This window comes from Lynx rufus, unplaced genomic scaffold (genome assembly GCF_022079265.1).
Source record: "Lynx rufus isolate CCGP_SWC_20201006 ecotype Redwood Valley unplaced genomic scaffold, mLynRuf1.p SCAF_6, whole genome shotgun sequence".
Classification (NCBI taxonomy): Eukaryota; Metazoa; Chordata; class Mammalia; order Carnivora; family Felidae; genus Lynx; species Lynx rufus.
The window spans coordinates 55,502,270-55,514,921 of NW_025814878.1; the positions used below are offsets into that span (position 1 = coordinate 55,502,270).

At 33.0% G+C, this 12,652-nt stretch overlaps 1 protein-coding gene across 1 annotated transcript in view; it reads left to right on the forward strand.

Annotated features, from left to right (window-relative positions):
* ASCC3 (activating signal cointegrator 1 complex subunit 3) overlaps positions 1 to 12,652 on the forward strand; it is a 367,207-nt gene that overhangs the window by 256,551 nt on the left and 98,004 nt on the right. Inside the window, exons 31-33 of the mRNA XM_047101482.1 lie at positions 8,990 to 9,127; positions 9,205 to 9,325; positions 10,298 to 10,430. Coding sequence (XP_046957438.1) covers positions 8,990 to 9,127; positions 9,205 to 9,325; positions 10,298 to 10,430 — 392 coding nt within the window. The remainder of the gene's footprint in view (positions 1 to 8,989; positions 9,128 to 9,204; positions 9,326 to 10,297; positions 10,431 to 12,652) is intronic.

A 12,652-nucleotide genomic window follows, 5' to 3' on the forward strand; every position in this document is an offset into this window, starting at 1 on the left:
AGCTATCTGGTCCCCTGGTCAGGGTACTTTATAATGGGCCTACGGATGTTTGCATTGGTGGCATAATGGCACAGAGCAGTGGCAGTAGCTGGGTCCACCTGTGGAGATGGAAGTCCATGTTTAGCCCATGTGTAGTTTTCATCTCTTCCACCATGGCGCCACTTAGTACATGAACCCATTGCATACAACACTGGGATCTGTGCACAAAACACCTGATATTCTTAGAAGTGGTCATTTTGCCCATTTGACTATTAATAGCATTATCTACGCTTCTGTTAACTTTTTGGTAAACATCTTCATGGGATATAGGCAGTCTGTTCTGGGACCATTCTAAAATTTCTTCCATGTAAAACTTGTGCCTTTCTTGCCACCTGTCCTCCAATAGCGCTCTTGCCATGCTTCTGACCCTTTGACTAAGACTAATCCAGTAGCTACAGATCAAAGCATGGATCATAAGTCACATCATCTCTTCTTTGCAGTAAATTGACAGAAAAAATACTTGACACTTAGCTGTTTTTAGGGTCATCCCCAAAAGGAGCTATATAACACCATATCACAGTACTTCAGATGGTGGTGCTATCTTATGCAAAGTCTTTTGTCATTTGTATATATATGTATTTTTTCCCCTCAGTCAGCTTGACATGAGAAATACTCCAGGGAGCTTTGGTGGGTTGAAGTTAGGGATAGCACAGAAGGAAGAGGCATACACATGGAGTGTTCATGAACTACCTTTCATGATATTCTTCCATCTGATCCTTTTATTTCTACCAATGATGGACTGCTACCAGGCACACCAACATGTATAGCTAGAGAGATCAGATGGCATTAGTTCATGATCAGTAACTTCAGTTTCAAGATTACCTAGTATCACATAGTTAAGCATTTTTTCTCTCCCACATCAAAAATACCCATAAGAGTATTCCTCTAACTTAAGTCAGTAGGCAGCTCTTACCAGAATTTGTAAAGTGTTCATTTATGTAACATATTTATTGAATATCCACAACTTACCAAGCACTAGGTTAGCCAACTGATCCCAATTCTCGAGGAGCTCAACTAGATAGAAATTTTTAAATATATATATGATAAACCAAATAATGTTATAAAAATTGCTATAAAATGAGAAATGAAATATGATAAGGGGAGGTGGGGCTTCTTTAAAAAGAATGGTCAGAGAAGACTTCTTTAAGGAGATAACATTTAAGCTGAGACCCAAAGCATAAGAACAAGTTAGCTACACTAAGGGAGAAGATAATAGCATTTCAGGTAAAGGGAACAGGATGTTAAAGGAAGTGAGATCAGCTCAGCTGGAACAGAATAAGCTAGGAGGAGAATAGTATAAGTTAAGTTTCAGAGATAGGCAAAAGCCAGCTCATGTAAGACCTTAGACCCATGCGTACAGAGTTTGGATTTAGATTTTAAACAGTATGGGAAAGTAGTCATTTATTCATTGATTAAAGAAATGTCTCTTGACCTCCCTCTGTGTATTGGGTAAATTTTCTAACCTTATGGAATTAACATTCTTGTGGAGATGATAGATAGATAATAAGCAAATATGTCAAAACGTGATAATTCCTATGGAAAAATAAATAAGCAGGGTCTAAAGGGAATAGGGAGTGCTAAGGGTGGTAGTAGAATGTTTTACATTGATATAAGTAAAGAACACCTCTGTGGTCAGGGTATTTTTGAATAGAAAACTAAAAGAAGCAAGGAAATAAACCAAGCAGATATCTAAGGGAGGGGTGTTCAAGGCATTAAAATATTTTAAGCTAGGAAGATAACATACTCCAATTTCATTTTAAGATCACTTTTGCTGCTTAGTGGAAAATGGATTGAAGTGGAAGTTAAGCATGGAATTAACGATGGTGGTGACCTAGTTCAGTAGGACTTGCTGATAGTGAAAAATGGAGGTTGAGAAAATGAAAAGAATCAAGAATGGCTCCCCAGTTAGTAACTCTAAACAAAAAAGTTAATATTTTGGATGTTAATTTGTATTTCTAAAATTTTCAAGGCAATTAGATATAGGAAGTCTGTATAACCCACAGAGGATGTGAAATGAACATGTGAATTGGGAACGTTAGCATAGAAGCAGCCTTTACACCCAGGTAAGCACATGAGATCCTGATATAGAGTGTGCAGGACCAGAGGGCAGGCTTGGAGTGACTCACAGTAGAGCTTGGGTAGAAAATGAAAAGCTGGCAAAGGGCACTGAGAAGGTGATGCCAGTAAGGAAAGTCCCATAGCACTGTGTGTGGTTGAGAGGGTTTTGTGAAGGAAGAAGGACTTAACTACTTTAAATGTTAATGGGAGTTGAGTGAGATAAGAGCAGAGAAAGACCTATGGGATTTAGCACTCAGACATCCTGGATGAAAGTGGCAAGCAGCAACTCTGACAACTGAAAATCATCATGAATTCAGATTTGGTGGAGTTTCTACTAATGGCATTTTATTTTAGTTCTTCAGATTCATTTGGCTTTTCATTCAACATAGATACTGACTTCTTCCTATAGGTAAGAAGTTAGTACCAGGCTTTGAAGATGGACTTTGAGATTGTTAAAAATCAGAGATTAAGTTGAGTTTAATATAAGAGTGACCACATTTTCAACTGGAAAATCTGTTTTATTATCAAACCAAAATAGATTGAGTTTGTGATACAAAAGTCCCACCCCAAGTGCTTTCTATTTTGATCAGGCTTCAGGCCTCTTAGTGACTGACCAGTAGAGAAATTACTAGGCTAAGAATATTACGTATCAAGACAGACATTATCCACAGATTTGTTGAGCATTGGACATCTTAATTTAGTTGGTCCTCATGGAATAGTTGTGTAACTAAGAGCAGCTACAAGATATGAGGGTGTTTATATTTTGCCATAGTTGATATCATGCATGTCTTATTGAAGAAAGAGGCAAAGATCTTACGCTTAGTAATAGTTGATATGCTTATAGTGTACTTTATAGTTCATTAGAAGCTTATATTACATAGTTTAACCATGAATTCTGGAAGGGTTGTTCTTGTTATCCCAGTTTTATAGATGTAAAAACTGAGACTTGGAAGAATTAAGTAATTTGCCTGATAGCATAAAATAAATGGGACTCAAACTCAAAATCAGGACAGCTAACTCAGAGCCCTGTTTTTTTCACTCTGCCATACAGTAACTGAAATCCTTGACAATGTACTGACTAGAGAAGATGGAAAAGTCACAGTGTCCATATGTGATTTGAGGGGATGGAAACAAACAGTAAAGTCAGTAGCTACAATATCAAACACAGGCAACCAACAAGAGCTGTGCTATTCTCAATCATGAGTGCTGGTATTTTAGTTTATAAAGGAAGATACTTTTCAATATTCTTAATTTTTAGGCACAGAAGTAGAAATACTCAAATACTAAAGAAGAAGAAATACTTGGCTAATTGGGGCTCTTGTAAGTATCAGTCGGTTAAGCATCCAACTCTAGATTTGGCTCAGGTCATGATCTCACAGTTCTTCATCAGGCTCCATACTGACAGCATGGAGCATACTTGGGATTCTCTCTCTGTCTTGCCCTCTCTCTTCTCCACCCCACCTCATGCTCTTTCTCTCTCAAAATAAATAAATAAACTTTTTAAAAAATAGGTTTGCTAATCATCTGCATAGTTCCCCAGTTGTGTGAGTCTAGTATATGACTCATTATTTCAAATCTTACCTGTTTTTTGCCCGCAGTCTAAAATGGTGAGGGCCAGCCGTAAGCCAAATGAATGATTTCATTATTTTAAGTAGTTATTTTAAGTAAATCACATTCATATGGTAATTAGAATGTGACATTGTGGTTGAGAGCATGGACTGGAGCCAGGCCTCCTAGGTTTAATACTGACTGCCTATTACAAGCCATATGACCTTGGTGGGTATTCAACCTCTGAGCCTTACCCCTTCATCTATAAAAGGATAATAATAATCCTATCCTTACAAGATTGTTGTTAAGGATTAAATGCATTACTTTATTTGATGTACTTAGAACAGGCCTGGAACAGAGGTAAATGTTCAATAAGTGTTAACTGTTATTGCTGTTATAGTACAGCAGCATTGAATACCTTACGTATAGACAGGTTCTTTTTGCTGAAATCTTTATGGTAAAATTTGCTATTATTTTTATAATATCTTGCTTATGTTCCTTCACAAATTTAATTCATATTAATATAGCATTTGTTCATTTAAAATTATACTGCCTTAGCAAATTAATTTTGTAAGGTCCCTTTCATCAGCTTTATCTGCATTTTAAAAGCTTTTCTCATGTGGAATTTAAGAACCAAAACAGATAAACATAGGGAAAGGGAAGCAAAAATAAGATAAAAACAGGGAGGGAGACAGACCATAAAGAGAGTCTTAAATACAGAGAACAAACTGAGGGTTGCTGGTGGGGTATTGGATGGGGGGATGGGCTAAATGGGTGGCAAGCATTAAGGAGGGTACATACATACATAACAGACATAAATAAAAGCTTTTCAATGTATGGAAATGCTCTCCAAACATGTGTCAGAATCTGAACTCTCCAAAAATGGAAGTAAGCATAAAATGTATATTCCAGAATAAATATGAAGTGCTGACACTTGGATTTCTTACCAATAGCATAGTGAATTAAGTTAAAAACATCAATAAGCAAAAAATCTTTAATATTTCACCTTATGACCCAGTTTTGATATTGCTATTGTTAAGAATTAGGGCAAGCTAAGAAGCAAACATTGAAAAATGGCATGGTGTTTATTTAGCAGACATAGCAAAGCTTTACATGTTATTCTTTAGATTTCATTTATATATTTAATTCACAAGTAATCATGTGTTTAATCACATATATAAATATATTTACATATTAACAGTATGGTGAATCATTTTGAGGTGTCGTTTTGGGCTTTAGAGAGGATAGCAAGGAATATGAGGAGAGTATTGGCAAAGACTGGAAATTTACTATCTTTAATTAATATTGTTTTTAAATTTCTTTTCCCTTAGTATATTGGCAGAATGTTCTAAAGTGTTTCTTTCATTTTAATTTTTTCACCTTCAGTCTGTGGGGTTTATCATACAGAAATGTATTTTAAGAAATTAACACTTGGTAATTATAAGGAAATGTTTTAACTTTAACATCTGTACCAGATGTGATATATTGAATTATCTTTATTCTTTTTAAAAAAAAAAGTCTTCGTAACTTTCATTATTCTTCTTTATGCTGCATCTTTTATTGAGCATTTTAGACAATTGATAAGCATTATTCAGTGGCATATGGTCTGAGTCTGACGTGCTTTGAAAAGAGTACAGAGTTTTCTGATAATGAGGATTCTGTGAAAATGGGAAAACCAGCACAACAGATATGCTTTGAGAAAGTATGGGTTTTTAGCATCTTGAAACAATATATCACACTCAAAGGGACAGAATTGGGCTGTACAATCTGTTAGCTCATTCTTGTCCAATCTGGTCTCCTCCTTTCTTTTGGAGCCAGGATTGTCATCAACTCACTGAATTATATTCTGACTGGAATGTATTTCAGGAACGGAGTAATGTATCTACTTAAATGGAATCCTATATTTCTACAAAAGCTTTTTGAGTATAATAAATTTAAAATATAAAAAAAAATTCTATTAAGTTAAAGTAATTGGTTCAACAGTTTACATATGTGCCTCCTCCCCCATCACCCTACAAAAAAAGACCACTACTTAGAGGATATAGATCAATCCATTTTTCTTTTATTTATAATATTGAATTGTTTTTTTTGGTTTAACTGTCAGGTAGTCAGACATATTTCAAAGACTGTTGGAAAGATGCCTATACATTACAACAAATGCTGGTTGAATAGAAATGAACTGTGGAATTAAAACTTCCCCTATCAGTGTTTTATTATCATGATTATTTTTAAAGTTCTATAGCAGCCTTTCTTAATTAAACCTTAATGGCTTAAGACATCCATTGCTTGTAATAAGTGAACTTTTCTCCTAACCATCTAGAATGATACTATCTATCTTTGGAAAAATTAAAAAGATGGCAACTCAAATATTTTTTGTGGGGTTTAATTCTCCCATGGAATCAGTGTTGAGAGAGTCTACTCTGTAGTATTCAAGATCACTGGGTCTTTAACTTGAAATACACAGGATTGTGTAAATGAATTGAGTGTTACATTAGAGCTATTATTACTTTATGTAAAGGATTAAATGTGATAATCTTTGTAAAGTGTCAAGCACATTGCCTGACACATAAGTACTTAACAAATAATATGTATTACCATGTTTTAAGCTTTCATTATCCTAAGTTTCTCAAAAATTTTGTTTGTATTATAATGTGAGCAAAATGAAACATTTCAATGGTATAATTTAATCAACAATTTGTATTTTCAAATTTAAACAGGCTGTCCTGGGTAGTATCTTACGCATAATGATTAAGTAACGTTACTATAAATTTTCCTTTTTTTATGATGTTCAAATAATTCAGAATTCATCCACAGTAACTATGTAATAAATGAAGTTTTTTTTTTGTAATTTTCCTCATGAGGATTTTAGGTCTTTGCCAGTTCAGATAGGCAAATAGTTCTTTTTAATGCATTGATTTATGTGAAAGTGGGGGCAGGGGGAATGAGAACCTTCCCTGATGTGAAAGGACAGGATATTAATGCCTCACCAAACCTCCTGCCATAGGATTCTTTAGCTTTCCTGAGGTACATGGTATATTTTGGGGGATATGATTGGCATTGCCATGGAACACTATTAATTATACGAGTTATAAAATTATACTGTTACTAAGTTATGAAATTGAAAAAATAATCCCTGAAATTAATTGTCAGAGCAAGAATATCAGTGAATTAATTCTTGATAATGTAAATTGAAGATATTTATGCAGTGAACTATTGAACAAAAAAAAATGGATAATAGGCTGTCACTTGAGAACGGCTAACATATAATTTATGAGACAAGACAAGCACCTTTCTTTATAGCATGCATTTGTAGTCATCTTCCTTATCCTTTGCTAATTTGAAAGGGAAAGTGGATGTTAATGTTAACATTAATTAATGTTAATACATTTCCATATTCTTGCTTAACAGTTTAGGAAGTAAATATTCAAGAATATCAGGTGACCATACTGTGTTTATGAAACAGAATGAACTCTTTATATATTGCATTCAGTTCAGGAAAGTTGATAAATAACATGATGTGTATGTCATTAAACTGTTACTTTGTGTCTATGCAGTGCTTTTTATACATTAAGATCTATTATAAAGACAAACTTCATCTTCCTGTTTTTTGAATTATTAGTGTAAAACAATTTATTCCCACATAAAAAAGCTTGGAAAATTTTTTCTGACCATTGAAAATAAGATGAGCAAGAATGAAGGATGTTGACGTGCTTCATGTATGAATGTCTCCACTAAACTGTAGCAACCAGCTGAAGTTTCTCTAGATAGAGATTTTGTGAGCTGCTTATTGGTTTATTCACATCCAGGAGAGTGAATGTGTTGCATGTATACTTGTGTATGTTAGAAGTGATTAATAGTAGAAGGGAAAAAAAAAAAAAAGAAATGAGGTCTGAAGACAGTGTTGGTTATTTGTACTATCTCAGTCTTCAGGCATATAAAAATCATACATATACCCATTTCCAAGTTTATCCTCCACTGTTGTTCACTGTGAAAATGTGGTAGTGAAGCTACGGATACAACTAAAATATGTCATTCTTTTAATTGCTCATACATTCTCAAACCACTTGATCTCTACATTACTCCCCTCATGGAGTTGTCCCAAAAGAAGTTCACCACACTGCATATTGTGTCATCCTCTGCTTTAAGGACCAGTGTAAAGGTCTATCATTAGGTAAAAAGAGATTGAGTTTTCTGTTTAGTTCCTTTCAGAGAATAAGTTTCATAAGAAGATAAGATTTGCTTCTGTTGCCATAAAATCCGTGTTGTGTTAAGTATTTTCCATGTGGAATGGAAAGTGATAGAATATTCAGAAATTATATAATATATAAGTTTCAGAAACTCTTTAGACATATGAAAACTTAGCTAAACCGTGGCTGGAAATGAAATAACTTTACTTCATAAATAGCTTAATAATAGCTCTAATACATAAAGAGCCATTACAAACCACTAAGAAAAAAAGCTGTCATATCCACTTAAAAAATGAAAAGATAGTTTACCAAAAAATGCTAGTAAATATAAAAAGTATTTAACTGTACTGTTGATTAAAGAAATGAGAAGTAGACAAAAATATACCAGTTTGAGTTTTTTTTTAAATTTTTTTAAATGTTTGTTTATTTTTGAGAGAGTGAGAGAGAGCGTGAACAGGGGAGGAGCAGAGAGAGAGAGGGAGACACAGAATCTGAAGCAGCTTCAGGCTCTGAGCTGTCAGCACCGAGCCCGACATGGGGCTTGAACTCGCAAACTGTGAGATCATGACCTCAGCCAAAGTCTGACACCCAACCAACTGAGCTACCCAGGTGCCCCACCAGTTTGATTTTTTAAATAAGGAAGCTGAGGCTCAGAAAGGTTATATGACTTGCCCTGGGTCATTAAGTTCAGTGAGAAAGGCTAAATTTGAATGATTCCTGTCTGTTTGGTGAGACTATCACTGATTTTTCTCCATTAATTTTTTTGTCCATATTTTCTAAATTTTTAGTACTAAGCCAAAAAGATGGAAGGTTTTTCTCTTATAAGAGATGAACAAGACCCTGAAATATTCTAGTTAACATTACATCCTTTTTAATAGTTGTTACTCATTAAGGGGATATTGCATTTATCCACAGATTTTGTTTTCCTTGATACATGAGGAGAAGATGGATAACATTTAAATTTTAACTCATTTAGGATATACATTCTCAATAACTAGATTTTCTTGTTAATTAACTTCACTTGTAACTGTAGATGAGGCCTATATTTTTGTTTATATAGTATAAGAATCAAAACACAAAATTAGTCAAATATAATCTTAGTATGGAAATTGTAAAGCTAATGAACCTATACCTCGTAATTGTGCTCTTATTTGCAGATGGAGAACATCATTGGAACGCTAAGAGATTCCAACCTGAAGCTGACACTTGCTTTCGGAATAGGAATGCATCATGCTGGATTACATGAGAGGGACCGAAAAACAGTAGAGGAGCTATTTGTAAACTGTAAAGTTCAGGTATTTTATTTTTCATAAACAGACATTTAAATATAACTTACACATTATGTTTTAGTTAAATATATTTTATTTTCTAGGTTCTTATTGCTACAAGTACATTAGCCTGGGGTGTAAACTTTCCAGCTCACTTAGTAATTATTAAGGGAACAGAATATTATGATGGAAAAACAAGGCGCTATGTGGATTTTCCCATTACAGGTAATTTTTTTTTTAATTTACAGATACATTAAGCTTCTATTTTAACCTTAATAATCTGAATTTGCATGAATTGAATTGTAGAGAATTGACCACATTTGAACATATGTTGAGTAAGATTGTAAAGTTTTATTTCCAGTGAGATGCAAATGCTATTCAAAGTATTGAGCTGTTTCATTTACTTACCCAAAGTGTTAGTAAGCATCAAAAACATAACTAATGGTTTCAAATTCACAAATAGATAACAATTACTGATTAGTAGCTATTATGACTTAATAAATTACAGTTAAACATTATACTGTTTAATTTTAAATCTGTTTCACTAGAAATACTTCTATGGGGCTTCTAGAATCAAAAGGCTTGTTGCTATGATTTCTGCATGCTGCGATTTGTGATTCGTGCATATTTTAAAACTTGATAAAAGCATTGTCACTGAATTCTGAAGAGCGAAATATCTGTGCGTATTTCCACTCAATGATTACATGTAAAAACTGTATTATTTCTAAATCATTTCTTACCTCAGAGATTCCTGCACTATAAAAAAAAAAAGAACATTTGTACCGTAAGTGGGAAGAGGGTGAGGCCTAAATGGACCCAGGGGGTCCATTCATGGGGGAAAATAATCAAATGAATCTGCTGAAGAGATTTACCCATATATGTTTTGCTTTTTCTTGTTTAATTAAAATAGTAATAATTCTTAAACAGCATTTTAAAGTATTTAGCTGAAGGAAACTTTTATCTTTCTTACTTATAAAATTGTAAGAGAGACCCTTTTTGGTGATCCAATTTTCTGTCTTAATGCATTAATTATTTTATTATTATAGAACTCAACAGGCTTCAGAGATAATATGCACACTCTTAAAATATTCTGTATCCTTTGTTATTTTGTCCTGTTGTCGAAACATGCTATAATCACTAAATGTACCTTGTGCTAGCTGCCACATTATTGAATACCTCTTGTTCTCTTCTTTATAGATGTACTCCAGATGATGGGGCGTGCTGGAAGGCCTCAGTTTGATGACCAAGGCAAAGCTGTAATTCTGGTTCATGACATAAAGAAAGACTTTTACAAAAAATTTCTTTATGAACCTTTCCCAGTAGAGTCAAGGTAAATTTTGTTGTAAATTAATTTAAATGGATTCATGTCATAGCAGTTAATATTTGTGTCATGATATTTATAAAAATCAGCAAAAATTCTAGTTCAATAGAATTATTTGAAATGAAACTGAATACAATTATCACTGTAAGATAGAATTCAATTACAATTTCATTTTTAAAAAAAACTTTTAAAAGAAGCAGTGTTAGTACTGCTTCAATGAATCACATTGATTCTAGAGCCGGACAACCTGGGTTCATATCTGAGCTCCACTACTTACCTCCTTGATCTAGCAAGTCATTTGGTTCCTCAGTGCCTTGATGCACCTATCTGTAAAATGGAGATGCTAGCAACACTGGCTGTCTCAGAGGTTAGTTGTAATGATTGAATGTTAGTGCTTGTAGCAGGGTCTATCACATAGTAAGCATTTAATAATAAAGTTCTCGTTTGATGTGTGTTTTTCTTCTCTAGGTGATAAAGAAATATCCAAAATAGAGGGACTTGTAATGAATAATTTGGACTATTAGCTCATTTCAGTATTATCACATAATTCTTTGTAGCACAGTAACTACCCCTTTGATAAAGGCTTCTCTCATTTTCTCAGCTGAAAATAGCCTTACTCCCTCAGGTTTATGTATTTTTTACTTGCAACATTTATTACTAGTTCTCTTTTATCAGTCTTTTTAAATATACTGTATTCTAACTGCAAAGGACAACACATGTTTCTCATTGATAGTGTAAAGAGTTACTGGAATTTTTATTCTAAGTGCTAATGTTCATTTTTTTTATTTAGAAAATATAAAAACGTGGATACAGTTAACATTGTGATAAGAGAAAATTTATGGCTCTGTATGTAATATATATTATATAAAAATATATATAATAAGATATATATTTTTTAAAAGAAAGCATGAATAATGATCAAAATATCCATCCAAAAATTCGGGAAAAAATTAACAAATTAAACTCAAAGAAAGAAGATAAGAGCAAGAATCAAAGAACTGAAACCAAATATACATTAGAAAAAAATCAACAAAGCCAAAAGTTGTTTCTTTGAAAAGAAGAATGCAATTGATAAACCTTTAACTCTGATCAAAAAAGAGAGAGAGAGAGAGAGAGAGAAAGAATGAACAAAATAATATTAGTAATGAAAAGATATTACAGGCATTTAAAAATATTATGAAACATTATGCAAATAAAAATTTAGATAAAATGATAAAATTCATTTAAAAACTTATGAAACTGACACAAAAAGAAATAGAAAATCTAGTCTCTTATTCTATCAAAGTGATTGAATCTGAAATTTAAAATCTTTCCACAAAGAAACCTTCTGACTCAGATGCTTTACTAGTGAATTCTTCATAACATTAAGGACAAAATAACATCAATCTTACATGAACTCTTCCTAATACTAGAAAAGATAAGACTACTTGCCAACTTATTTTGTAAGATCAGAATAACCTTGATACCAAAACCTGATAAGAAATTTACCAAAAAAGAATGTTAACAAACCTGTGCCTCTCATAAATATAGATGTCTAAACAACATCAGTAAATTTAATTTTGTGTAAATTATTTTATAAATGTGAAGTTGACTTATTATTTGAAAATAAATTACTATTATTTACCACATCAGCAGGAAAAAAATGAGAAAAATCATATGATTATTTCATAGATGTAAAAAAAAAAAAAGCATTTGAAAAAATTCCACCCCCATTCATAATAAAATCTCTTAGCAAACAGTAATATAAAGAAATGTCCTTAATCTGGTAAAGAGTCAATTTACTGCAAGCATCATAGTCAATAATGAAATATTGAAAGCTTTCCCTTTGAGATAGGGAATGATACAAGAGTATTTTTCTCACCACGTCCAGTAAGCATTGTGTTTGAAGCCCAAGCCACTGCAATAAGGTAAGGATCAGAATGAGAGTCATAATATCCTTTGAGCCAAGGTAGTGACTAAACAGCACAAAAGGAGGGCTTCTGGGGCAATGGTGATGCTTGATCTTGGTGTTGGTTACACAGGTGTGTTCACATTATGAAAATTACTTGAGTACATGTATGATTTATGTAATTTTCTGTATGTACATTCAGTATTCATTAACTAAAAATTTTAATTTTGTACTTTTGATATAACTATTATTAATACTTACCTATCACAAGAGTATTTCATAGTTTTTATGCTAACTTCTCTATTAATGGGCCTTTCAAGAGTTTCCTATTTCTTCTTACATA